Raw genomic sequence first — 27,925 nt, 5'->3', positions numbered from 1 at the left:
TTAAAATTATTAAGGAGATGCCCCTGGATTAAGGTGCAAAACATGACCACGTGCCAAAGTCAATAGTTTGGATTTTATGGAACAGTAAATGTGAGGAAGAGAGAGGGAGAAAGAAATAGCAAAAGGAGGGGGGAGGGAGGGAGCTGGGAAGGGGAGAAGAAAGAGAGCGACAGAGAGAGATTTAGTAGAAAATATCACCATTCCATGGATCCCATCCCATTCAAATCCTCTTCTGGTCTTCTCTGTGGTGAGGCCTCACAAAATGGAAGACTCCAAAGGATTAATGCAGATTTGGGCAAGGTGGGACTGCCCAGGTAGCTCCCTGGGGTGGGGCAAGTTTGGCTTTGTCTCTTGCTACTCTCAAATAATATAAAATCTTTAGCACTAGGATATCCTTTGAGTCTGCCCTGAATTGGGTTGTGGCTTTTCAGATCTGTTGTGTTACTTTGCATGCCCTGCAGTCGTCTGGTGCAAGGCCTCAGGAATGGCTCTGGGGGCACTTTGGAGGTCTTTGATGGGTTATGACACCCCCTCAGCTGCCCCTCATGGGAATGTCCCCTAGATGTGGCCTTCTGGGGCTGGGGGCTTTTAGAGCTGAGCCAGTTTGTCTGAGGGAGGATGGGTGTCCACTGCCCCCTAGCAGAGGTTGTGCCACACGCCCAGAATTTCCTCCTCCCCCCTCTGTTGATGGGAGGTTTGTGTGCAAACCTGGCCTCAGCAGATGAGTCTGTGGCTATGACTTCCCCAGCCTGAAGGCAGACAGAGCTGATTTTCAGCACAGCTGCTGGGTCTGGCTTTAGTGGGGATGTATTTTTCTCCCTCAGCCTTGTTCACTTCTCCCCAGACCTGAGCTAATGGGATGCTAGTGTCAGCTTTATCTTGTCTCAAGTTCCCTTAGGCAGCTTAACTCACAGTGCCAAGTTCCAGTCAGGAGGCATTTTCAGGGAAGGGTGGGCTTGGGGGTCTCAGCTTCTTTATTCAATTTTGTCACAATGGGCAAAAAGTTCTTTATAGCAATATTTAAGCCATTAGCCATAACACTCCAGTCTCTCTCAAGTCCTGTGAGGAGCAGCTGAGAGAGCAGGGGTTGTTTAGCCTAAAGAAGAGGAGGTCCACTCAAGCTGTTTTTAAATAATATTTAAGCTACAGCTTTGATTGTTCTAAGTATTTTTAATGTTGAGCATTTTAGCTCCAGGTTCCAGTATGATCCATCTTTGAATTGCACAAGGTAACCATGTAGTTCAAATAAAGTCCAACTAGAGGCCTAACAATACTAGCTGCTTATGCCAAACAAGCACATAGCTACTTTCAAATCATAGAAAATCTTTAGCACCAGTATATCCCTTGAGTCTGCCACGAACTGGGTTCTGGATTTCTGGATTTTCAGAGTTCCATTGTTGTTCCTTCCAGTTCTGTTGAGGGACTGTCACTCATCTGTGACATCATCACTTCACAATGGCATCTGGATTCCCAGGAAGGACACCAACACCTCGACTTTTGCTTAGGGAAGGACTTAAGCCTAATACTGTGAGTAGCCCCTGGGGCTGTGTTAAGGCTGGAAACTGCCCTGGTGTCCCTGCTCTCCCTGCCCCTGTTGTCCAGCAGTGCTCTGAAGCTGCAGAGCCCCTCCCCAGCCCTCTGTGCCATGCTCCTGTTGCTGGGGCTGTCCTGGTGCAGTAGGGAACACTGTGGGATGTGTCAGGGACAGCCCAGCGCCTTGCCTGGCTGTGCCAGCAGAGCCAAGTGAAACCAATGTACAGCTGAAGCCCTCAGCATGGGCTTCTTTCCTTCCCCTTTGCCACAGCAATTCCTTCTGTCAGGCTGGGCACTCACCTGTGCTGCTCTGACCAAGCTGCCCTTGGGCACCTGGGCATGTGAGGGGGAAAGCTCAAACTCTGCCCCAAGCCTTGAGAGCCACGGCTGGTCCCAGCTGGAAGAGCTTCCAAAGCAGCTGTTCTCTCCCAGCTCCTGGGTGGGCACAGATGCAGCCCTGCAGGCAGCACTGGAGCCAGGGCCACAAAGGTCCCTTGCTGTCTGCAGCTCGCTTGACTGAAGATGCCCCACTGCTGAGGCTCTGCCAAGGACATCCCTCTGTTTTCTTCTCTCGAGGGCTCTGTCAGCCCAGACAGAGAAAACCAATGCTAAGTTACAGAGAGAGCTAAAACTTGGACACATTCCTGTGCACCTCACTCTTGGTACAGCTTGTCTTGCTTGCTTCCCTTGGACTCAGCCAGCAGTGCTATCTCCTGCCTGTGAGTTTTGAGTGTTGTGCAGGGGTGGAGTTCAGGCAGTTCTGAGAGCTCCTCCCCACTCTCTGGAAAGGTCACTGCCTCAATCCAGTGAAATGTAAGAGGAAACAAATGCCCCAAGAGCAGAAATCCCCAAACATGTCCCATCAAACCACAGAGAGACTCATGGGACAGAGCCATGTGGCTGGAGTATGTCTATTGCACTCTGTATTATTAATTTATTGGTGCTAAGTATTTCAGCATGCAACTTCCAGTGTTTCCAGAACTGTCCTAGTGGCTGTGATCACAAATTATTCATCAGTAATAAGTGAAGAAGAAAAGCCTTCATGAGCAAGGGCATTTCTGAGACTCTTGCTGGATTTTTGCCTTTCAGCTGACTCCCTCTGCGTTCCAGAAGGAGATGTCTCTGAGCACCAAGCAGAGGCTGGCCAGAGCTAAGAAGCTGAGGCTGCCTCAGGCTGTCCAGCCTCAAGACAAGCCTGGGACCTCCCATCACAAGGTAGCCTTTCCCTGCCCTTGCTGTTTGATGAGATATTTGAGGAGGATGCCAAAAGAGCAGCTTGGCTTGAGCCTGCTCAGCCTGCTCCAGGAGCTTTTCATCAGTCCAGGGCAGAGGTGGGAGAGCCACTGTTTGCGCAGTGTGGGCTGGGCAGATGTGCTCACCCAGAGTCTCTACTTCACTGGGGATCGGAGCAGAATCTTCCTCCCAGCAGCTGAACCTGTCTCTGCTCTCTCTGGCCTCTCCTTGCAGTTCTCAGCAGCTGACCCAGAGCAGAGCTCAATTCAGCCTTGCCCACCAGAGGTGGTGTTCCAGAACTACAGCCCCAATGAGGTCTGTGAAGTGCCGCTGGTTCTGAGGAACAGGGACAAGGTGAGTGCCGGGACCTGGAGGTTTAACGCTGTGCTGGAAGAGGAGAGCACAGAAGAGTGGTTAAGGATGGCACCAGGGCATGTCCACTTGTCTCCACAAGTGGAAAAACCATCATTCCATGTCTCTCCTGCAGGTTCCTCACTTGGTGAAGGTCACCATGAAGAGCTCACCTTATTTCCAGCTGGTGGGCCCCAATGACGCGTGCCGCAAGGTGCCACCGGGCCTCTACATGACTGTCCGCATCCTCTTCACCCCTGGGCAGAAAAAGGTGAGTCTGGAGGGCCCAAGAGGTTGGTGTCTGCAGTGGAAAGTGGACCTGCAAGGCTGGATTCAGGACATCTGGCCTGGGTTTTGAGGACCTGTTCTGGTATCAGAGGATCTAGAACTGGGAGATACTCTTTGCCTGTGCTTAAGATGGGGATAAAGGCTCTGTGCTGAGACAGTTTCTTTTCCCACAGGATTATTTCCACCAGCTCCTCTGCACCACTGAAAGGGAAGAGTTCATTGTGCCAATCCGGGCCATTGGTCCCCGAGCCATCCTGGACTTCCCTGCCCAGGTGGACTTCTCCGAATGTCCGGTCAAGCACCGCACCCAGAAGACGCTGCTGGTTCACAATGTCGGTAACCGGACAGCTCATTACCAGCTGAGCACCCAGAGGTGAGGCAGCTCATCTGTCCCTGTGCAAAGGATATCACCTTTGGGTGAGAGCAGAGTTGGGAAAGAGCAGCAAAGGAACCAGAGCATCAGAGCTGCTGCCCTGCAGTCCTGGCTGGAAGTGAGCAGGATGGATGGCATCTGCTCTTGCTTTCAGTGTTCTTAGCAGGATGCAGCCTTTGAGCTTTCTCTGTCCCAGATTTCCTGGAGGGTGCTGGAACATGTTGGTAGCTGGCTTGCTGAGCACAAGCAGCTTCTGAAATGCTTACTCACCACTGCCAGCCAAACAGACCCATTCTCTGGGAGGCCCCAGGCAAGTGGCTCTCCAGTGGTCCCTGCATCAGATGCCTCATGTGAGCTGTGCTGTGGACAGCCTGTGCTGTTCCTGTCAGTCTCAGAAGACAATCACTGTTTCTGCTGTTGGCTGAACCAGAGAGGGTAATGCATTTTTGACACCATATCTGCAAGGAAACCAGTTCACTTGTCTGGTGGTGTGTTGAAAGTTATGCGATTCCAGAGGTCTTGGTGTAGGAGCTGAGCTCAGGAATGCAGCACAGACCTGCTGTCTAACCTCAGGCAACTGAGTGGCTTTGATTTTTTTTTCCCTGGCAAAACAGAGGTCAAAAGGCAAATTGACTTTTCTGCTGTGAAACGCGAGGGTCCGAGAGGAGCTTCCACCAAAGCCTGCCAAAGCTATTGGCAGCTCCAGTCCAGGCTCCTCAGATGCTGTTCAAACAGGCTGCTGCTTTTGACAGTGCAAATATGTAGGCAGGAACTTGTAAATCCATGCACGGTTTTTCTCTGGGATTTCCAGAACTTGTTTTGTCACCACCAAAATAAATACCCAATAAAGTCTGGTATCCTTTTACAACGTGCTTGCCAGCAGTTCTATTGAGTGCTATAGAGCATGTTGGATCCTGCTTGATAGGGATTTAAAGAGTTTCTGAACTTCAGGAATTAAATATTGAAGTAGATGAAATAGAGCCAGGGTGCAGTGACAGAGGGAAAGATGGAGCTTGTGAGCTGCTGACTCTGGACAGAATTTTTCAGCACAGAGATGGAGCTGCTGTAACCTAACAGACTGAATTTATTAGAATAGTTAATGCTGTTTGATGCCAGGTGTTACACCATCACTTAAAAGTAATGTATGTTAAGATTAGATGATATTTGGGTTTCTTCCTGCAATAAGTGTTAGTGGACACATGAGGCAATTCAATTAGCCATAATTTTTCTGTCTTCCTTGGTGTGGGAGGCAGCTTTTAATGAGATCAATTCTCCCAAAATAAAATCATTTAATAATGGCAGTTAAGGCACCAGTGGACAAAAGAACGTTTGGCTGTAGCAGATAATGGTACCATGGGACTTGAAACAGATTGCAGCCTCCTTGCACACAGCATTTACCAAAAGTGCAGGTGAATGGTGCTTTGAGAGACTTGGTCATAAAATTGCCAGCTTTGCTCACTGGTCAGCTCTGTTTCTAAATTATACCAAGAGTACTTGGTCCTTGGTATCCTCATGGCCATAGCTTCTGCCCAGTAAGGGGAGAAGCTGACTGCCCTCTGTCAGTAAGGGGAGCTGATGCCTGATGAAGGTAAGCAAGATGCAAAGGACCCTTGAGCCTCATTGCAGAGAGCTGGATACAGAGTATGGGGGAGATGAGGTCGTTTCATCCCACAGGATCTTGTGAGGGCTGGATCTCCTCACACTAGAGTCAGCAGCTGTTTCTGACCCTGTCTCTTCTGTCTTCTGCTGACTGTGGTTGGTTTGCTCTTTGCTTGCACAAGTGAGCAGAACTGGACTGCAAAAGGGTTAACATCCCCAAATCTCCACCAAGAGTCCTACCATCTCTGTGTTGCAGCCCTTTCTCTGTCATTCCGACCACGGGAGCTCTGGATGTTGGTGACGCTGTGCAGGTGGCAGTGGAATTTCAGCCACTGAAGACTGGTGACCATTCCGGGTCCCTTGTTGTGCACTACGACACAGGTGAGTGCTGGGCACTGCGCAGGGCACTCTGTGCATCCCTCAGAGCAGAGCCTGTTCTAAGCAGAAAGGCTGCTGTGGCCGTGGCTTTCAAGAGGGAGATGATGATAGTTTTCAGGAGGTTCATTTTCTAGTCATCTGGTTTGTAGTCGTGTAGTTTGTCATCTTGATCCTTGTAGAGCTCCATGTAAATGCCATTTCTAGAGAGCATGTCAGGTATTTGTTGTTTGCATCTCACCTGGGAAAAGCTCACCTGCAACAGGAACAGTGAGCTTGAAGTCTGAGCCCAGATGAATCCCAGGAGCTGGCTGGGAATAATGAAGCTTTGAAAGCTCTGGAAATGAGGGAGCCTTTGGTAGGGGTTTGGTCTAGAGGGTGAAATGCTGGCAGGTTGTCAGGACATTGTCATGCTGTGCACATGCAGCTCTCAGCTTGTGATACATGGACTGAGCCATGGAACTGCTCGTTCAGCTAAAAGCTGTGACACTTTCTTCTGCTGCCTGTGGTTTGCTCTGTTCCTTGTGCTTCCATCAGCCAGTGAGTGAGCAAAGACTGCCCTTTGCTTTGTTCCAGGTGAAGACACCCACACAAGCCTTCATGCAAGAGCTGTGGATGCCCCCATCGGGCTGGACAGGAACACTGTGACCCTGGAGAAGACGTACATCAGCATGTCAAACAGCGCAACTGTGCTCATCCACAACCGCAGTGATATCACAACCCGCTTCCAGTGGAAGGCTGTTGCTACTCAGGAACAGGAGGATCAGCTGAGGCTGAGGTAGGTTGGAAAGATCCATTTCAGTGCCATGCCTTGCCCAAGGGTAGAACTAACATATGGCTTCAGGAGGTACTGGTGCTTTTGAATGGCTTTGGGTAAGTAAACCAGCCCATCGCTACCTGCCTCCCCCAAGCACTTGTGTGTCAGGAAAAGCTGCCTGAGGTGGCTGCTGGATTCTCCCTCAGCTGGGGCAGAGGCTTTGAGCCAGAAGGTTCTCTTGAGTGCTGCTGGCTTTGGAAAGCTCTCCTGAGCTTGCAAGTGTGGAGTGAACAAGTGATCCTCTGATCCATTTGGGACCCCATGGCTCAGGGTCAGCCCTTTGCTGGGGAGCTGCTCCTGCACTTCCACTTCTCTCAGCAAAGACATGGCTCATTAAACAACCTGCTGGGTTTGTCTTTCCTATGCCTGCAGGCAGTATCACAGGATATATCAGCAGCAAAGGCAGAAGTTGTATGGTTTTCTGAAGGAGCGTGAACTGGACATCACTTGCCGAGAACGCCTTGCTCTTCTCAACCACACCTTCCAGAGTGAGATAGCAAAGATCAGAGGGGATCCCATGCTGTTAGACAATGACATTTTCTCCCTTCAGCCGAAGGTAAATGATGGCTGAGAGCTTCCCTTCCTGCTTCTCTTCTTCCTCTTCCTCCTCATCCCTGAGTAAGGTCACTTGACTGATCCCTGCCTCAGCTGGCTTTGTGTGCCAAGAGAGAAGTCATGGGGATTCTGGTGAGGTCAGAGAGCTGGTTGCAAAAAGCATTTCTGCCCTGTGGGCTCCTGGCAGGCAGCAGGAGCCTGACTAAAGCTTCCAAACTCTGTTGTCAGTGTTCTTATGAGTGTTACTCACTCCTTGCTTGTCACTGATGCTCTAAATAACAGCTTACAGGACTGTGGTTGAAAACAAGAAATGTGATGTCTGAAGATGAATGTTTGGGTGTCTCCTTCTGCTTTAGGAGGGTGAGATCAGGCCGAACTGCTCTGCTGAAATCAGCGTGTTCTTCACGCCCCAGGCAGCCCAGGTGTACGAGCGAACAGTTTACTGCGACATCTCGGGTACGGCTCCTTCCCCTGCCCCTCTCACTGCAACGAAGGCCAGCTGCAAACACTCCCCCAGATCACTGGGCCCCTGTGCCATTGCTGGGGAGGGTCTGTGCTCGGCAGGGCAGTGCTGGCACATGCCCACTGTCCCTGCAGCTTCCAGGGCATCTCCTCTATTTTGATTTTTTCCCCTCTCAGCTGTTCTGAATGCTGCCTGTATTTAGTCTGCTCCTCCTCCCTTGGGAAAAACACCCAAGGGAGGTGCACCCAGAAGGAGGAAAAACAAAATTTCTGGCATTTCCTAAAGTTCCATGCTCAACATAGGGATAGAAGAAAGGATGGTCTCTATGGATGTACTGCATCTCCTGAGGGAAGAGAAGGGTCCATATCTGCTCCTGGGACATCAGGAGCCGGTCCCATGCAGCACAGAGTCAGGGACTAGCACTAAGGCAGCCTGGCAAATGCAGGATAGCAGAAGGAATTACTGTACTGAAATAGAAATCTCTCCCCAGGCCGTGAGAACAGGCTGCCCCTGCTCCTCACAGGGGAAGGCCTTGGGCCCCAGGTCCATTTCCACTTTGAGGAAATGAACATCAGGGAGGTTTCTGTCAGAGTAACCCACAGATATGAGGTAAGCAGCAGGGTTGGGGTGGGTGCTGGTGGCTCCTAGGGTAGCAGTGAGCCTTGTGGACCTGTGGAATGCCTGGCAACTTGGGTAGTTGGGATACTAGTTAAATTTGGGGGATTTCTTGGAATCTGGATCTTTTGGATGGGGTCTGTTGTTCATGAGACCCCAGTCCCTGCTTTTGGGCAGTCTTCTTTGGAGATCAGTTGGGAGGCTTCCTGCAAAACTGCTTGACACATGAAACTAACACTGGGTCAAAAAGCTGCATGTTCAGAGGCTTTTGTTCCAGTCCCAGACACAAATCACCTTTGTGCTCAGGCTGTCCAAAAGCAGCTGGAACAAACTGGCTGCATTTGACTTCAAGTCCACTGCAAACAGTTTTCAGTCATGTCCCTCCTGCATATTCGTGGGAGTCAGAGGAAAACCGTCCACCCTCCTGGCTCAGCGCTGCTCAAAGCCCTTGGCAGTGCTTTCCCTTGCTGACCAGTCCCTCACCACACTTCAGCCATGATGTACCTCTGGCTCTAGAAAGAGCCAAGTGTTTCTGGGAAAGAAGCAAAGGAACTTTCTACATCTTTGCTCCTGGTTTCTCCCACTCTGCTGTAAACAGGTTGGGCTGCAATGGAAGCTGAACATGCCCTGCCCATGGTGGGGTTGGGCACATTTGAAATCACTGTGGTGATGACACTGGTAATGCTGTGATGCCCAGTGCTGCTCTTAGGGCCAGCTGTGAATGAACTGGGTGATGCTGAGCAGCCCCTCTGGGCTGCAGGTCAAAGTGGACTGTCTCTGCCAGTGGGAAAACCCCAGAGTGACTCTGGTTATGTGAAGTTATCACTGCTTTGCATGAAAAACCCAAAGCTATACAAAGCTGTATTTCAAAGTTGTATTTTTTTGCTTCTGCCATGCAGCAGCACAGGGCATCCTCTGTCTTTTACAGCAGTTAATAGTTTAATTTGAAAGTGACTCAGACTTCTGTAAGAAAGGAACATTCCTCATGTAGTTCCACTTTGCTTTTCTGCTACTGCAGGCATACCTGATCAACAATGGGCTTATTGAGGCTCCCTTCAAACTCATCCCTCCAACCACAGCCATGGGCTCCTGCTTCACCTTCCTGCCCCAGGAGGGCATCGTGGCACCAGAGAAGCTCCAGGTCATCCGGGTCTCCTTCTGTCCCACCATCCGGGGGGAGTTTGAGGAAGAATTCCACTTCCATGTGACCGAATCCCCTAAGCCTGTGACCTTCACTGTCAGGTGAGGAGGGCTTTGGGAGCTTGCTGGGCACATCTGTAGCTGTCTCTGGGTAATCATCTTCCATCTGCCTCATTTTGTGGTGGAACAGAGAAAAAAGGTGTTGCCTGACGTCTTAATCTTGGCTCTGGCATCACTTTAGTCTGGGGGTGCCTGCTGCCCTGTGTGGGTACCCAGGAGCAGGAGTGGCTACTCCCTGCAGGGATGTCTCCTGCTTAGGCTGTTGCAGGCAGTGGGATGGATCAGCTCTGGGCAGCAGCTGCTCTGGGATGTCCCACCTGAACACCCAGCAAGGCCCCCAAGGCTTTGCAGATGGGCCAGCCTGGAGGATTCTGCAGCAGCAGCAGTGTTTTTAAAAACTTCCATTAATAATCCATGCCAGATGGGCAGCAGCAGCCTCAGCTCCCCTCTCATGGCCATGCTGTGGGGGACAAGCTGTGCTCCCAGCTCCTGTGCACAGAGTGCTCTGGTGCCTCCTTTGCACAGCCAGCAAAGGGCTGATGTGGGAGTCAGGAACTGTGCAGCAGGAACTGTGCCAAGGACTTGGGCATCTGTCAGCTGCTGAGCACTGCTTTGGCTGCCTCCTGCCCACATGGGTGCTGTGCTGAGCACAGGGTGCTGGGGTGATTTGAAACCCAGGGTGGCTCTGACAGCAGCTTTTATCCACCCTCTCCCTACAGACACCCAAACCCTTTGTGATTCCCTTTAACAGAGGCACTGCCTCCCTGCCTTTGTCCATCCTCTGCCTAAGGACACCCAAACCCTTTGTGATTCCCTTTAACAGAGGCACTGCCTCCCTGCCTTTGTCCATCCTCTGCCTAAGGACACCCAAACCCTTTGTGATTCCCTTTAACAGAGGCACTGCCTCCCTGCCTTTGTCCATCCTCTGCCTAAGGACACCCAAACCCTTTGTGATTCCCTTTTACAGAGGCACTGCCTCCCTGCCTTTGTCCATCCTCTGCCTAAGGACACCCAAACCCTTTGTGATTCCCTTTAACAGAGGCACTGCCTCCCTGCCTTTGTCCCTGCAGGGGCTCTGTGATGGGACCCACTTTCCATTTTGATGTGCCTGCCCTGCACTTCGGTGACGTTGCCTTTGGTGAGTGTGCCCTGGGCTGGCACCACAGTGTCAGAGCTTGGTGTGGTGCTGAAATGGAGCACTTGAACATAAGAGCATTCATCACTCGTGTTCCTCCACCACAGCCTCTTCAGGGTGTTCATTCCAGGGCTGCTGGTGCCTCAGGTACCCTTTTGCCATCATGAGATCAAACAGGACCAAAGGAATAAAAAGTCAGCATCACTGTTTGGCCACTTCTTGTTTCCCTTTTAGTTAGTGGCACAATAAAGAAAGGCACCAGGCAGGAATATGGTTCTGTAATAGCAGATTCATCCTGCTTAATCTGATTTCATTCCTAAGGTTTCTTCAGCTGGGGGCAGCTGTTTTATCTTTGTTTCTTTTAACTGTGCTGCTGAATGTTGTCTGCATGTGCTTCCCTCAGTGGCATTTGAGATTGTGACATCCTTTTTGTGCCTCTCTTGCCTCCCGGCTGCAGTCACTGTTGACGGGCATGGAGAAGCCCTGGGCTGTGCCTGCAGTTGGTTTTTCCTCCCCATCTGGGTTTAAATGACTCTTGGTGAGCAGGCTGGGAGATGTCTGCTCCACACATAGCTGGCCAGCCAAGCCATAGATCCACTGCAATGAGCTGTAGTTCAGATCACAAAGCAGTAAAATCCAAGCCCAGTTTTATCCTACCAGCAGGATATTCACACCAGCAGTCATGAGATATTGATGCCTAAATGGGTATTTGTGTCATTTTCTTAGGTTTTCCTCGCACCTTGAAGTGTTGCCTGTTTAACACCTCCCTAACACCCATGGGCTTCTTCCTCTACGTTCCTGGGGATGGCGTGGGACTGCCCAGTATTGACAGCTCTACTCAGATAGTCAAACCCAGCAGCCAGGCTTGGAGGAGGGCAGCTCAAGTTCTGAGGAAGCCAAGGGAATTTACCATAAGTCCCTGCAGCGGGACCGTCCGTGCCCTGGGATCCCAGGATATCAAGGTATGGGAAGAGCCCAGCTGCTGGGGCTGAAGCTTCACTGGAGTGTGGGAGGGCTTTAGCTCTGGTGCCAGCTTTGAGCATCCTGGGAGTGAGAGATCTGCACTGCTGGGAGGCCTCTGCTAGCTGGCTTACCCGGGATGTTCCTCAAGGAGCACTGGTTTGTTTCCAAAATCCTACACTGAGATCAATACCATATGGTCAAGAAGCCATTCTTGTGTTTTTGAGAGTGATTTCTTTGATTGCAAGTGGGCAGAGGAAGGATGAAAACAGAAAGTTGCTGTTAAAGAGAGAGATATCATTGGAGGAAGCAGTTTTCTTTTCTTCCTGCTCGTTTCTCATCTCCTGGGCAGCAGATGAGTTGTAGTCACTGCAGGAATCTTCAGTGGGGACAGAAAATACTCTGCAGCCATGAACTGCCCAGCATGTGCTGGGCCACACTGCCCTCAGCTTCCTGCTGTAAGGCTGGACTCATTCCATTCAAGACAACAGACTTCTGCATTTTTGTCATTGTAGTCAAGTGAAAAATTAGCCCTTTTAGCAAATCTGATATTGCCAGAGGGCTTTTTTTACTCTCAAAGCCTGTTGCTCTACTTATGGACCAGCAGGAAAATTAAAGCAAAATCCTCCCTTTGTCTACCATGGAACAAGAGTTCCAGCACACATGGGTGATGAGATTTTGGGAGTTAGCAAATATTTGTTGCACTTCTTTTCTTTTCTGCCAGGTCACCCTGTGTCCCAACACTGTTGGGGAGTACAAGCTGGAGCTGGTGCTGGACGCGGAAGATGTCGGCAAGAAGGCGTTTGCACTGCCCCTCACAGCCAGGTACCAACACCTTTCCTGCACCTGCTTGTCTTTGCTCGTGCATCCAGCACCAGCACGCTGCCTGGCTGCAGCTCCAAAGGAGAAGTGTTGCTTCATGAGCTGGATCTGCCCATCTAGACATGAGAACAGTGCCAGGAAAGCAGCCCATAGTGAGATACCCCCCTGCTCACAGCCAGCCATGGCCCCAGGCCTTTTTCTAAAGGGAGCAGGAATAACATTATTAACTGTTGGCCTAGGGTTTGGTGCTTGAGCTGGAACAAATTTCCAAAGGCTTGCCTGTCCTTCCTGCAAGTGGTGAACTTGTGCTGCTTGTGACCACCCTGCAGCAGTGGTTTGGAACACAGTGAGCAGCCTGCTGAGAGCTGGGGTCTGGTTCACTTCAGCACTGCATGTGCAGTGGGGAAGAGGCTCCAGGCAGGAGTGGAAAGAGCAAAAGATCTTACAAAGAGGACTGTAGTCCTTGATGTGGCAGGTCAGCTCAGCTTTCACTGCTTCCCTCTGGCTCTTTTGAGTCATGTTCTCAGAGTTGAGACCAAAAGTCATTGTTGCTGCAGCAGAACTCCACCCTGCTGTGGGTGTCAGTTTAATGCCAAGAGGGATGCAGTTCCCTGGTGCTGTACCCTCTCCCAGGCAGAGCCATCCAGGCAGTGCCTGGGCTGCTGTTTTGTAAAGCAAGCACAAATGGGGACACTCAGTGTAGAGACCTGTTGATGTTCTATTTCTGGAGTCCCATACTGTTGTTATCAGATTTCTAAAGTCCCATACCTCCTTGGCATGTTCTTATGGCTGCAGATCTTCACAGCACAGACCCCTTCTTCTGCATCTTTCTCAACTCAGGACTCCTCCAAGGCTCTCCCTGACTGCCTAACCCACCCCCTTTTATCCCAGTTCTCTTCATTGGTCACAGCTGCAGCCCAATTAAGGACATCACAGCTGCAGCCCATCAAGGACAACCAGGACCTCCCGGGGCAAAGCCTCTATACAGATATTCAAGTACAATACATGCATATTCAAGTGCAATACAGCCTCTACTATAGAGACCCATGGGGGAAAGAATTGAGGGAGCTCTAAGAACTGGGAGAAGTTGATCACCTGCACTGTGGGCCTTTTGCCCTCCACTGCTGGAAGAGATGATTCAGTTTTTAGGCAGGACAACAGTGCTGGAGGAGAAAAGGGAGTCATTTTCACTGATACACTGGAGTCTGTGTTCCTTGAGCCTTGGTGGGCACTGGTCCTCACTGGAAAGGCTCCCCCAGAGCTCATGGACCACTGGGACTGTTACAGGAGTCCTTGCAAGTGTCCTTGGGCAGAGAAGGGGAAAAACTGCTAAGACAGCTCTGGACTGCTGTAGGACTACTCTACTACTCTACTCTGTTAGATTTGCAAATATCTTCTGCTCCATTGCATGCTCCTGGAGGACAAAAGTTCTCCATGCTCCCAGTGTCTCTAATTGCCCTGGGGTCATCTCTTTGCCCAGGTGCATCGTTCCTTCATTGCAAGTGCTCAACCCTGTCCTGGAACTGGGGCACTGCTGCTTGAAGGTCCGTTATGATGAGAAGGTGACCCTGGTGAATGACAGCGACTTTCCTGCCTCCTACTGTGTTCTCACTCAGGTTTGGCCTTGCATCCATCTCCTCCCCTCAAATGTTACTGAGGGGCTTATTAGGGGAATAAATGGGTTTGGATAAGACCTTGCTGGTTTCTATTCAAAGCTAAAGGTTTTCTGAGAACAAGAACCTAAATACAAACTTTAGGAAGCAGTTTAACATCTTGAGGAAGATGTTTAGAGTCTAGTCCTTGACTTGCTTTCAAGTGGGAGAGCTTAGAGGGTAGTGAAAATCTGATGCAAGGAGGCTGTCAGCACCCAGGTGGGTGTTTCTGATGCAGCAACTTTTGGACCCCCTGGTGATGCTCAGCACCTACACCTTGCATCTTGTTTTTTGCCTTTTTGCTTCCTCCTGAGAATTTTTAAAAGCATGTGGGAGTTGCTCTTGTGGTAGAGGTTAAGGAGTTTAAAGTTTCCTCAGTCCTGAAGATGCCTTTGATTCTGTCCTTGCCAGGAACACAAGAAGGAGGCTGCTCTGTGGTACTTCAGCCCTACACCCTCTGGCATTATCGAGGCTCACAGCTCGGTGGAGATCCCAATTGAACTCGAGGCCCAGTTGCTGGGACAGTGCAAGATCACTGCTAAGCTGGCCGTGTTTGGGAGCGAATCCCCACTGGTGAGAGCAAGGGGACACGTGTGCCTTGAGCAGCTCATCCCAGTGGGGTGGAAACTGCACAGGGATTCTTCCAGGAACTTGTGATTTATGGCTGGTGGACAAGGACAGAAGGGACTGGGGGCACAAGCAGCAGCTCATGCCTAGGAAAGAGGAAGAGTGGGAGTCTCACAGGTGGCAATCTCAGTGCCTGACCCAGCATAGAGTTACAAATCTGGGAGATGGGATAACACCCCCAGGCTGAAACCCAGATCAGTCCCTGGGTCTCATTCTCTGCCGTGTTATCAGATGAACACAAGTGCTGCTTCATTACAACTGTTCAGCATCACACAGGGACATCCCTGAATCCTGCTACAGCACCATTTGCTAAGGCAAACACTGAAGGAATGTTTTGTGCAGAGCTGGACGGAGGCTTCTCTGAAAGCCAGGTCCCTCAGGTCTGAGAAATACCCAGCATATCTCCTCAACAAAAGCCCAGCCAAAACCATATGAATATCCACACAACTTGCATCTGCAGCACAGGCTTTGCTTGTTTTTTCCACCAAGTTTGGAAATGGATAAGGCAAGCAATTCCTGAACTAAAGCCTCCTAAAAGAGGACTCTGAAGATTCTGAAGAAGATTCCAAGGATTGTAAAGAAGATTCTAAAAGAGCTCCTAAAGAGGCATATATCATAACAGCAAGAGTGGCTACAAAATACAGGCCCAGCCTGCCAGGCACGGATGCTCCTCATCCCTCCATAGTCTGGTTTGTGCCATGAGCACCCCACCAAAGGCAGCAGTGCTGCAGGATGTGGGGGGTGTGTGTAGCAGTAACACTGAGGACAAAGCTGCTGTCTGCTTTTATTCTCCTTCCTGTGTGTCACACTGCCCGTGGCACTGCTGAGCAGGGCTGTTCTTGTCCCTTTTAAGAATCCTGTAGATGAAGGGTTTGTGTGTTTTTATAAGCCTTTTCCTCAGTGAGGATCTGTCCCACTGTCACACCCTAACTGAAGCCAGGTCAGGCATCCTCCAGGTGCTATTCTGCTCCTCTCCAAAGGGCTCTGCCCTGCCTCTGCTGCTTCTGTCCCACTGTCACCTAGAAGTGAAGCCAGCTGGTGAGGCACAGCTCCTCCCTGCAGCTTCCTCCAGGGAGCCTTGGGCAGCAGCATCAGCCAGGCTGCAGCCCCCTGGGCCTGCCTTCTCCCAGAGGAATAAAAGATCCCTCATCATGCAGGGCTTTAGTTCCTTATTCTTGAGGTACCAGCCCTGGTACATAGTTTCTGGCTCTTCTTTGCACAGTCATGTATGTCCCAAAGGGATGTGCATTTCTGGATGCTGCTCCTTCTGACTAAGGTAATTCTGGCAGTTGTCAATGCCATTCCCTCAAGTCAGACATTGCAAAAGGTCTGGAGGCTGGTTTCTTCTGTGGTTAAATCATACTCCAAGCCCTCCAGTGAATCTTATTGGTGTTGTGAGTTTTATGCATTCAAGTCCTGTGTAAGAGTTGGGGTATTTAGGACCAGTGAAATCCAACAAGATTGAATAAATTGTCCTGGTTTCCACTGGTGTGAGCAGGTAGTTTAGCAAAGGGATCCATGTTCCTTGTCCCACCGTCTGTGCCAGCTCTGCAAGAACAATCCTTTTGAGTTTCAGACTATTAAGTCAGTTCAGCCTTTTTTTTAAGGAAAAAATATTGCTTGAATGATGCAATTGCTAATTAATGCCCCTTACTCCTATATATGAATATTACACATAAGCACAAATTGAAGGCAACTAACTTGCCTCATCTTGACTCTGAAGAGCCTGCCTTGCTTCTGACTCATGCTGCTTCACCAGTGTAGCTTTTTGAATTGTAAAGAACTCGGTGTTCAAGGATGGCTGTGCAGCAGTGAAAGGTGGGAGGGTGCTTTGGGCCAAGGTGGAGCAGTGAATGAAGCAGGCAGCAGGTAAAGGCAAGAGCCATGTGGAAGAGGTGTGAAGAAGCAAGCATGGCAAACAGCAGGGCTTTGTCCTCTGATAATGGGAGCTTGTGGCTTTCAGGTGGGATCACTGCAGACCCCACACTTGCTCCAGGCCTTCTGTTTCAGTCTGCACCACCGACAGCTTCAAAGGGCCATCATTATCCCCAGTCTAGGAATGCTCTTAGAGCTGGCTGTGCTTTTAAAACTGCCTTTGTTGTGTCTTTTTTTTGACCTTTCCTACCTTCTTCCTGGAACAGGAGATCCGTCTGGAGTGCGTTTGCCAGGGCCCCGTTGTCTATGTCCATCCCAGGGAGATAAACTTCGGCTCTATCCCAGTCCTAGAAGATCGTTCCAAAACTCTCCACCTTGCCAATCAGTGTGAGATTCCTGCAACCTTCCAGGTGGAGATGGTAAGTGTCTGTGGGGCTGTTTTCTAGGGAAAAGTGCTGGTTACTAGCAGCCCTTGACTTGTTTTTTGTATGCAACATTTCTGTATTGTTCTGTGTGAGTGGAAGCAAGATATTCCATCCAAGTGCAAGCAAGAGGAGCCAGGATCTCAGGCACGCCTCTGTGAAATAGTTTGCAGAGAGGCTGGAGCAGAAATGAGTCTGGATCATGTTTTCAAGTTCTCTCTTTATTTTGTGGAAGATACTTAACTGTGCAAGTCATGTTTTTGGAGCTTTCAGAACAAGAGAAACCTGTGGCCCTTTGCTCCTAAGAGGGCATGGATTTCCCCATGGACTCCATTCCATCTGCATTTGCTTTGTGCCAAACTTGTGTTAATGGCAGAAACCAGGGTGTGAGATCTGCTCTCAAGCTGCTCATGGGGAGGCAAGTTTCACAACTCCTGTGGGTCAGACCAGTAGTGCTGTTGCAAACAAATGCACCTGTGAGGGTTGTGCACCCCCAGAGCCTGTGGTCTCTGTAGCATTGCAGAATGGCTCTGGAGATCACCTGCAGAGGAAGGTTGTTGCATTCCTGGAGCTTACAGAGGGGGACAGGCCACAGGGCTGGAGCTGCAGCTGCTCCTCTGGCAGGAGGAGCAGCCAGGAAGGGTACGTGGCTTGGGTCTGAGTGGGATGTGCTCCCTGCTGGAGGGGGCATCTGTGAAAGGCTTGAAAAAAGCTTTGAAAAGACATTTGATCTTCTGTATATTGGGTGGGTTCAACTTCTGGATCTGGTTAAAGCCAGCCCTGACACTGTGGATTTGTTTGTGTCTGTGGATAAATCATCAGGTGTTGTGTGAGAGTCCAGGCTCAGCCTCTTGGGCCTGGAGGAGGGGTGTGAATTTTCCTCTTGCTGCTTTTCCAGCTGTTTGGGAGATAAACGTTATCCAAAAGTGGAGGATTGGCAGGGCAGCTTTCCCTGACTCCACAATGGAGTTCTGCTTTCAGCCTCTGCAGGGAGCAATGCACCTTGGCTGGGTGCTCATGGTGTGTAAAGGTTGGGTTTCATGTGCTCCTGCCAGGGCCAGACCTGCAGAGCTGTGTCTGCACAGCTGTGCTGGTGCAAGGCCTTTCCTCCCTCCTTTGGGCAGCCTCCAGCTCTCTTGGCCAGTCTGTGAAGTCCATGAGAAAGCAGATGACAAGAGTTCTTGGGAAGAGTGGGCCATGCCCACAGAGCACATGTTGTCCAGTTTTCTTTCTGCTTCCTGCTTTCCTGCTCTGCTATAAGCATTTGGAGGTGACTTTTCTTTAGGCAGAGGGCACTGGGGCACCTCTCTACAGCTGATGATTGGTGGGGAGTGAGGGCTTCAGTCCTTTAGGGGGTGTTGAGAAGCACTGATGGCCCCTTGGGAAAGGAGATTTGGGATTTTGCTCAGCTGGCTTTGCAGAGTTATTCTGCAGGCTCTCAGCAGTGTCCTCCAGCTGTGTGGCTGCTGGGCTGGGATTTGAGCAGTCCTGCCTTCCTCTGGCTGTGAGCCTTTGTGCACACCCAGCTCTGCTGCCAGGAAGCCAGCAGGGAGTAAACAGCTTCCCTTGGCAAGCACTCCAAAGAGAGCCAGCAGGGGGAATTACCTTCTCCTGAGGAGGAGCATCCCTTGGGTTGAGCAAAACAGGGCTAATGACCTGAGTGTGTTAAAGGAAGGTAAAATACAGGTTGTATAAGCTCTTGGGGAGTTGCTGTGCTGGACACCATAGCTTACATTTAGGGAAATTAAACCTTTATGGTTTTTATACTCATCTCTTTAGCCTTCCTGTTTCCTGCACCTCACAGCAGAGTGGGGTCCATGGCTTCCATCTAACTTTGTGTTTGTCTTGTCCTACAGGCTGGGAAACGTTCCTGCTGGAGGGTTGAGCCCAGCAAAGGAGTGGTCCCCCCTAATTCTGAGGTGTCTGTGGCTGTCATAGCAAACCTGAATGACACAGTGAAATTCCAGGAGAAGGTGAAGGTGTTCATTCAGAACAACCCTGTGACCATCATCTCTCTCCAGGCTGTGGGCATTGGCACCACAGTTGTCACAGACAAACCTCTCGTTCCGAAGCTCGACTTGAAGTCCTGCTTCAGGTAGGAGACTCTAGAAACTTCCACATCTCCTGTGTGTTCAGCTAGGAACAATTTTTCCATAGCCCTTCAGGCTAGATCTTCTTCAGTACTCAAGGTCCTAGCTCTGTTTCCATGAAGCCACAGGAATTCATTTAGAAATATGTCATCCGAGAGTTGCTAGATATCCTGAAAAGCCACAGAAATGGAAAAGCTGGAAGACCTGGCAGGGCTGAAGCTTTGAGCCTGGGCAGCCTTTTGGGTAGAGGTTTTATTGCAGTCAGGGAATGCCATCAGGGTGAAGCTGAAGCTGAGTGATGCCAGGGAGATAACAGCTGCCATGACATTTTCCATCTCTCTTCTCTTGTAGCTTCAGTCCCTGCTTTTACCACTTCCAGCTGACCAACAGAGGCCGCCGCACGCAGCGGCTGTACTGGAGCACAGAAGGGTTCCGCACCTTCCGCCGCGGCTCCCGGGCCCCTGCCCCCGCTGCCACCAAGGGCCGAGGGGCTGCCCCCATCCCCAGGCCTGGCAGCCCCGTGTTCAAGGTGCGGCCAGTGCAGGTGGACCTGAGGCCGGGCCAGACTGTGGACATGGTGCTGGAAGGCTGCTCCAGCACTGTCCAGGTGAGGCCCCTGCCCAGGGCTGAGCCTTCCCCACCAGATCCCCCCCCTGCAGCTTCTTCTGCAGCCCCTTGACAGTGGCCTGGCAAAAGGAGCAAGTGACTTCAAGAAGCTGTTTCAAGGCCAGTTGCTTTCCTTGCTGGCCACCAGCAGTTGCTACAGCTCTTTTGTGTTTCCCTAACTACCATAAACCCAACTTGCTGATCCCAAAATACAGGCTGAAGGAAGTACTGCTCCTTTGGCCAAACAGGGCTTACCTGTGTCATGTGCTGAGGGAGAAAGGAAGAGCAGAGAAAAGAAGTTGAACTTAGACTAGAAGCCCAGGCAGGAAGCAAATTAAACTACTGTCAAGTGCTTTTTCTGAGGGAAAAACCCTTTACCCAGGGAGTAAAAGAAAAGCCCTGGGAATGGCAGGAGTGTCTGGGAGCAGCATTGCTTTTCCTCTGAAGACAAACTTGGGCACAGGGCTGCTCTAGCTATGAGTCCTGGAGGGGAAAACACAGTGTGCCAGCTCTAATGATCAGTGCAATGTCCATCCAGGCAGGAAACTGTTCCCAGGGATCATCAGAATTGACAATTTGACTTTGGTCAACTTTTCTATCACTGCTTGCCCCAGTGTCTCAGCCAGCCCTGGTGTCCCAGGGGCAGCCAGGTTTTGCAGCACCCCTGGAGAGCAACTCAGAGGGGGAGATTTTAGCAGAGTCTGGGAGTGTTCTCCTACCTGGACCTTTCTTTCCAGGGGAATGAAACTCTGCAGAGAAGCTGCCAGCTAAGTCTGGTATGCATTCCCTGGCTCCAGGACCCCTGGGCACAGATAGTTAGAGTAAATAGGTGGCAGCACAGAAAGAAAAGAGAGCTACTGAGGAGAGCAGAGACTAACTACAGTCCCTAATAACAAGTGACAGGAATGGGGCCCATGGGTGGGTGGCAAGGCAGTGTGGGGTGTTGGGCCTGCCAGCACACACTGGGAGACAAGGGACTCTTGTGTGCAGGAGGTGAAGGAGCGGCTGCTGTGTCACGCTGTGGTGGGGAAAGAGATAACAAAGAAACAGATCCTGCAAGTGGATGTCATCTGCAACTTCATTTGCCCTGGAGTGCAAATGTCCCCCAGAGCCATCGCTTTCCGTGTGGAAAAGGTAAAGTCACCAGATTGCATCCTGGCATTTAAAGGTGTAACTCTTAAACTGGCTGGAAGTAAATAGAAATAGATGCACTTCTGGGGCTGAAAAATGTGACATGCATTGGAAGGGGAAGGAGGTCTATGGCACTTGAGGTTGTTTGCCCTTGTCTCCTGTTTCTGTAGAAACCCAGTGATGCCCTGACACTGCAGTACCAGCTGTTGACATTAAAAAACACCAGCTCCCTGCCATTCAGCATTGTGCTGCACTTGGAGCAGCCCTTCCTGGTCTGCAATGAGAACCAGAAGCCCCTCCCTGCAAATGCCAAGGTGAGCCTCTGTGGGCTTCTTCAGTGGGGTTTGAGGAGGAGGGATGTGGTGGTGCACTTCTGTTGGGAGGTCCTCAAGTTGAGAAGTTTATACTGTAGTGTCAGCAGTGGATTGGCCTGAGCTGAATCAGCAGAGCTGCTGAAGGAATCAAAATCTTATCTGAATTGAGAAGATCCATCCTGGCTCTAAAACATGAGGAAAGGGGAGAAGGAAAGCAGATGGAGGCAAGCCATGCAGGGAAGGTGTCTCCTGGAAAGCCATGCCAGCTCTCCAGCAGCCACCCCCTTGTACTGGGGCTGAGCACAGAAACGGGAGCCTGAGGGATCCTGGACTGGACTGTGGTGCCTGCAGCCAGAGCCCTGCTGGAGAGAGATGAACCATGAACTGAGAAGCCCGTGCTGGGGTCACTTGGAGCATTTACTGTTTCATGCTGCCAGACCTTGGGACATCATCCCACAGGTGATTAATTACTGCTCATCTCCTTGCAGCCTTTGAGAGTGGATGTGGGGAAGGAACTTCATCTCTACATCCGGTTTAACCCAGCTTATAAGAAAAGTAAGATCAGCTGGGTGGTAAAGAAGGTTCTCAGGGTGAGCTTCATGGAGCATCCTCATGTGGAGAAGGTCCGTGTTCGGGGGGAAGTCTACTTCCCAAATCTCCACCTCCCGACCAAGGCCGTGGACTTTGGCTGCATCATAAATGACACTGAACAAGTGTTGCATATGGGGATGACCAACTGCAGCCCACTACCTGTCAACTACCACTGGTCATTCCTGACAGACAGAAAGGTGCACACCATAAGGTATGAGCATCATCATCCCCGTGCTGCTCCCAGCATGGAGCTGCTCCAGCCTGGTTCTGGAGTGGCTGTTACTGAGCTCAGCACCCCGGCACCCAGCCAGGGGCTGCAGTGCAGTGAGGAGCTGCTCTTGCAGGCACCTCTCTCTCCCACTGCAGGTCCACCATCACAGTTATGTTATTTTCCAGGTTCATGCCTTCACCACCTCAATTCAAGCCACAGTCACCAAAGAAGAAGGGAGTGTTTCCATGGAGATACTCCAGGACTGAAAGTGTGGAAGAGTTGACTGAAACCCCGGAAACAACGCAGGATTCTGCCCTGGAGGATTCTGCCCAGGAGAATTCTGCCCAGGAGGATTCTGCCCTGGAAGATTCTGATGAGGAGGATCCTGCCCAGGAGGATCCTGCTCAAGAGGACTCTTCTCAGGAGGATTCTGCTCAGGAGGACTCTGACCAGGAGCCAGCAGATGCAGAGCATTCCCTGGAAACAGAGGTGGATTTTCTTGTGCACCTACCACTTGCTTTGCCTCACCAACTTGCCACCAAAAAATCATACTCGTGCCAACCTCCCTTTTTGCTGCCCTTCTGTCCTGTGCCCTGAAAGTGGCAGTTGGACATGGGATGTCTGGGGAGGTAGAAATAGGAAAGTTTTGCTCAGAGAAGCTTGTTCAGATCCTACAGACCTGTGCTGAGTTTGGGATTTTTTGGCTTATTTTCTTTACAATGTAAAATGAGGTCTTTATCTGCATCATGATGAGAAGGCTTCCAGCTTCCCATGTGTGTCAATCCATGAAGAGTCCTGATCTCCACATAGCCCCTTCCAAACCCAGCTAGAGCACTCACATCTCTGCCTTCACCCAGAAGCTGGTATTGCAGTGACAGCTCCAGAGCTGTCTTTTATAAAGCAAGGCTTTGCAAAGTCACCGTCTTTTCCCCCAAACAAGGAAAAAGGCCTTTGATCTGCCAACTTGCCTGTGAACATTAGTACTTTGGAGTGGGAAGTGGCCCCTTGTTCTGCATCAGGGGGAACAGAGGCTGCTCATGGGGCAATAAAAAAAAAAAGGTGTAAGGAAGCAGAAGAGTTACTCAAAAGCCCAGTGTTGGCATTAAGTTTAAGGAGAAGGGTTGTATCTGCTCACACATAAATACCAGTTGTTTCTACACTGCACAGTTTTTCTGAATCAGGAGAAACAAAGCCCTATATGAACAGTGTGGCTGAATGGTTTCAAATAGAAGCACAAAATCATCTTTATTTCCTGGTTGTTGCCATGTATGCACACGTAAACCAGGGAAATTCAAGTGGCCATCCTGGAATCCTGGAATGGTTTGGCTTGGAAGGGACTTTCAGAGATTATGTAGTTCCAACCCTCCCTGCCTGAGTGCTGGGGGCACCCAGTTCCCAGGCAAGTTTGATGTAGGAGGTGCAGATGGAGCCCAGGTCTCATCTGTGGGTGGGCTTGGACCCACACTCAACTGATGGCCTGGACATTTTCACCCTTGATTTGTGCCCAGGCCCCTTTTCAGCTGCTCCTGGTGGGTGAGGAGGTGCAGCCTGCAGCAGAGTGATCTTGCTCAGAGCAGCCAGCTCACTGCAGCCTGTGGTGCTTTTTAACAGGGGCTGGCATCCACTCCTGGGGCGTCTCAGAGGCCGGTGAGGATGAGGGGACTGAGTTGGTTCTCAGAGATGGAGCACCCCAAGTTGGGAATGCAGGAGGTAAGTGGGAATTTGTCTCACGTCCATGTTTCCAGTGTGGGAAGTGGTTCTGTAGCCCCAGTGCCACTGGTGGCCCTCAGCACTGCTCACAGAGGGGCCTCACATCCCTCCCAGTCCATCTCAAAGCTCTGCTGAAGCGAGCGGTCACTGGAGAGCCCATGTGGGATGTTTTGTAGGGCTGCCCCAGGATGCTGCCTGTGCAGCACCTGTGGAGGGCATTGCTCCCATTTACCTCATCAGGTGGTTTTCAGGACATTTTTGTAGGAACTCTGGCTGTAGCAGCTTGAAGGAACAGCATGTGAGTGAGAGAGAGGGAAAAAGGCCTCAGAAGTCAGATGAGCCTTCCCCCAGCTCCAAGGGCTCCCACCTCCAAGTCTCCTGTTTTTCTGAAGACAGTGAGAAGTGTTTCCAAAGACATGTTCTGCAGCAGAGAGAATTTCTTGCTGCCAGGAGACATTCCAGTTGACTTTAACGTAGTGTATACTCATGGAAAAGTGATTATGGGAGAAGATTTTCCCCATGGTCCCTCCACTGGTCAGTGGCACGGACACAGGATGAGATTAGGATGATTCTGGCTGTGTTTGGGGAATAGGCCCCTCCAGCTGTGACTCTATTTCAGGACACAGCTGCTCTTCTGCATCCATCTCCACTCTCAGCATCTCGATGTCCCCTCCTCTCCCTCCAGGTGTTTGATGTCCGGCCCCTGTGGGGTGAGCTGCAGCCAGGCGAGAGCGAGCAGGTCACCTTCACCTTCTTTGGGCACGCCAACATCGTGGCCAGTGTCAGGGCGCTGTGCCACGTGCAGGGAGGCCCCACCTACGAGGTGGTGCTGGCCGGGGAGGCCTCGTGCCCCAGCTACCAACTGGACGTGGAGGAGATCGACTGGGGGCTGCAGGTACCGCGGGCTGCTCCTGCCACAGCTCCTTGTCTGGCATCATGGCCACCTCCATCCCAGGCTCTCTGCCCCTCTCAGCTCCTCTGCTGGCTCTGGGCCTTGGGATGCAACCTTTGAGAGAAACGTCCAGCAGCCCAGCTGGTTTGAAATGGCCATCCCCACCCTCCCCTCCCTTCCCCTGGCTGAGGGACAGGACACCCTCCTCTCCAAGGCACCTGGCACTGCCTCCTGGCAGCACAAGGCTCCCAGTGAAGATGTCCAGAGGGGCCTGTCCCTGAGATATCCCTCCACTGATCTGCTCCTAAAGCTTGAGCTCCAAGGAGATGCTCTTGTCAAATGCTCTTGCTTGATCCACAAAATCATCCAGGGAGGAAGTTGGGCTTTCAGTCACTTCTGTAGCTGAAAACAATGTCCCAGAATAATCCCCACTTTACTTCTTTTCACTTTAAAGTCCACAGATACTTCCAGTTCCTGGCACTGCCTGTGTTGTCCTGTGTGTCTCTCTTGTCACCTGTCTGTTTCTTGCCAATATTTGCATGCAGGTGCCTTTTCTTCTGGAATGCCTCTCAGAAATGCACTGAGTTTTAGATACGATTCAATGGGGACAAAGTTGTCAAAGCAAAACAAAACTGTTCATTAGTAACCATTCAGCTGAGCTGGACGTGTGTCTCCCTGCCCCAGAGAGGAGCAAACACACCCTCCAACAAAAAGGCAATCTTTGTATCCCCTTTGGGACAGTCTCTGGCCCCTTTCCCCTCGGAGGGGTACTCAGGAACTTCCATTCTCTCTGATGCCAACCTTTCTGTCCCCTCCCCTCTCATCCTCCTTCCTTTTGGTCAGGTCTTCAACCCTGTCCCTCTGCCAGCTCACAGCAACACCCAACAAACCAACCTGAACAAATCCAAACCACAAACAGCAACATGCAGAACCAACAGCTTCCATTCTTTAACTTCATAAGCTTTTGGCTTCGTCTCACACATCTCAGTGTGGCACATCCTCTGTTTCTCCTGGCTGTTGGTGACCCCTCAGAGAGCAGAGGACCTGGTCCCCTGGTTCATTTATTGCTGGCCTTTACATGGTTTTACCATCTCTCTGTAGTTGTGTGGTTGCATTGTGGCTGTGTGCTGTCAATGCCATGAAAGAGGAAGGAGGTTGCCAGCATCAGGCCTGTGTCTGTAACTTCTCCCTCCTCTGTCCTCTCTCCAGGTGTTTAACAAAGTCCTCAAAGCACAGGTGACCCTGCGGAACACCGGGGTTATGGAATTCACCTACGTGGTGCCAAGCTCCACCACTGGCACTGCAGCAGAGCCTCTGCCTGGAGAGCCTGTGGTCGTGCCCAATGCAGTGAGTAGCACAAGACATTGGCTCTGCCCTGTGCCAGGCAGCCCAGGAGAGAATTAAAGGAAAAAAGGGGGAAAAGAGGGGAAAAAAGTGGGGGGAAATGCCCCAGCCCTGCGAGAGCTCAGGAGCACACACTGCACCCCAGGGTTGGAGGTGTGAGCTTTTGGGCACAAGGAAGGTGGAAAGTGATGTGGTCTGATGGTTTCTTCTGGATGAGAACCTGTCTTCTCAGCCTGTCTGTCCCCTGAGCCATCCCCCATCAAAGCTTTGATGCAGTCCCTTCCTCCTCTCCTGTCCCTGCAGGGTTTCCTTGCACCTGGCCAGAAGCAAGTGTTCAAAGTCTATTATCTGCCAGGAAAGCTGGGAGTCTTCCACAAGACTTTCCAGGTCCATGTGGCTCACCTGGAACCAGCAGAAATCATCCTGAAGGGAAAGGGGACCTTCCCTGGGGTTACCAAGTACCGCCCCAGGATGCTGAAAGGTGAGCACTGTCTGTTGGCTCCCAGGAAGATCCCCTGGTTCTCCCCTGCCATCACACATCAGGCAGCTCACACCCATCTCCTCAAGCCTGGAAGTTGCAGGGCTGCCAGACCAACACTTTGGCCTCCGTGGTTGCTTCCTGAGTTTTGAGCAGTTGAGCCCATTTAGGCTTTTTCCCAGGATCCTTTTCCCAGGATCTTGCCAGCACATTGTTGTAGGCCTGTAAAGATGATGGCCAGGCAGAAAAGCTTGGGAAAGGTGTGAGAGAGGCTGGCAGGGCTTTTGGCAGGGTTGGATGTGTGTGGCATTGCAGGGGGTGACATGATCCCCTGTGAGAGAGAATGAACATGAGGATTCAGAGAGGAGCAGCAGCATCCATTGTTCTGGGACAGGCCAGTGTTGGGGAAGTGGGACCTCTCAGCTTCAATGGGATTGGCAATGTGCCTTGTCTTCTATTTATGGATAATTTTTTCCTTCAGAAGAAGAGGAGATACTGCAAGAGGAAGAAAAAAACCTAGAGGAAGAAGAAAAGGAAAAGGATGAATCATCTGTCACCATGTGTGGTGATGGAGTCACTGATGGAGTCACTGATTGTCAGAGCTGAACAACAGGCTAGTGCCCAACATCTCCCAGGGCCCCTTCAGCTGAGGGCTCCCCCAGCAGCATTCTGGCTCTGGTGGAAGAGGTGGGAGGGTTATTCCCACTTGGGAAACTGGAGGAGTAGCAGCTGTGCTCCCTCCCAAAGTTGCCTTTGCTTGTGGCCAGCCCATCCTCCATACTTGGAGCTCTCAGATAGGTACTGCCATAATCAGATTACAAGATTTCTGGGCCACTTGCTGAATTTGGAGAGCTCGTGGTGTGTTCTCTTTTGTAACTGGGAGAAATATTTGTATTCAAGTGTTTATACCTAGAAAGTGAGCAGAATATCCAGAGTCAGTGAAGGACCAAGCACCAGCAAACTCTTCTTCATTTGCTGTGTAAATGGCAGGAAGGGCAACTGAACTGGTGAACTTTGTGATCTCCAAATGGCCTTATTCATGATAGCCCTCATTTTTTATTGGTGTATGATTCAACAAAGCATTTCTCTCCTGTTCTGGAATACAGATGTTAAGCGGAAAAAAATATTATTTCAAAAAAAAGGCAATTTCTATACGTGTATGATGGGAATGATGTGGTTTCTTCTCCAGTGATACTGCCAACCTTGAGGTTTCAGCTGAGGATAAAGAAACTGAATCATCCAAATATTCTTCAGAAGACAAACCTTGAGAAGACCAAGGGAAACTGGGAAGCTCTTTGAAGAACCTACTGAGCCATAAGAACCTCGAGGATTGGCATTGGCACACCTTGTTTACCAATAAAGCAGGGAAAGGAATGACTTATGGGAAGAGATCTGTGAAGGCTGGGCTCTGCCCAGGCATGGTGCAAACTCCATGAGATCCTGCAAAGTCTTCCTCTTCTCCCAATGAAGCTTTTCAGGACAGAGAACTGGATCCTTTCCACCTGTGGGAAGCACCTGGAGCTTTTAGAGCCACCCTTAACCACTGCTTGAAGTCCCACCATGTCCCTTGCCACTGGAATTGGAGAGCTAATGCTCTAAACCCCCATCATGAAGCCAGGGACGCCCTTAGGATGGTCATGGATGACAGTCTGATAGCAACCAC

The 27,925-nt window shown here is 50.8% G+C and overlaps 1 protein-coding gene across 1 annotated transcript; it reads left to right on the top strand.

The window, feature by feature from the left end:
* Window positions 1–1,449: 1,449 nt before the first annotated feature.
* LOC129125578 (hydrocephalus-inducing protein homolog) lies at window positions 1,450–27,585 on the top strand. Its single transcript, XM_077185114.1, has 29 exons — window positions 1,450–1,527; window positions 2,623–2,748; window positions 3,001–3,120; window positions 3,254–3,388; window positions 3,579–3,778; window positions 5,634–5,758; window positions 6,329–6,530; window positions 6,942–7,125; window positions 7,481–7,580; window positions 8,078–8,196; window positions 9,221–9,444; window positions 10,473–10,540; window positions 11,264–11,499; window positions 12,222–12,322; window positions 13,800–13,935; window positions 14,383–14,544; window positions 16,740–16,892; window positions 18,752–18,990; window positions 19,337–19,592; window positions 20,582–20,725; window positions 20,893–21,036; window positions 21,525–21,838; window positions 22,024–22,327; window positions 23,450–23,548; window positions 24,234–24,443; window positions 25,650–25,787; window positions 26,088–26,265; window positions 26,744–26,875; window positions 27,452–27,585. The coding sequence occupies exons 1-28, from the start codon at window positions 1,456–1,458 to the stop codon at window positions 26,866–26,868; spliced, it is 4,614 nt and encodes a 1,537-aa protein (XP_077041229.1). The 5' UTR covers window positions 1,450–1,455; the 3' UTR covers window positions 26,869–26,875; window positions 27,452–27,585.
* The last annotated feature ends 340 nt before the right edge of the window (window positions 27,586–27,925 follow it).

This window comes from Agelaius phoeniceus, chromosome 12, assembly GCF_051311805.1.
Source record: "Agelaius phoeniceus isolate bAgePho1 chromosome 12, bAgePho1.hap1, whole genome shotgun sequence".
Taxonomy (NCBI): Eukaryota; Metazoa; Chordata; class Aves; order Passeriformes; family Icteridae; genus Agelaius; species Agelaius phoeniceus.
The sequence above is the reverse complement of the archived record's forward strand: the minus strand, read 5'-3'. Positions and strand labels throughout refer to the sequence as shown.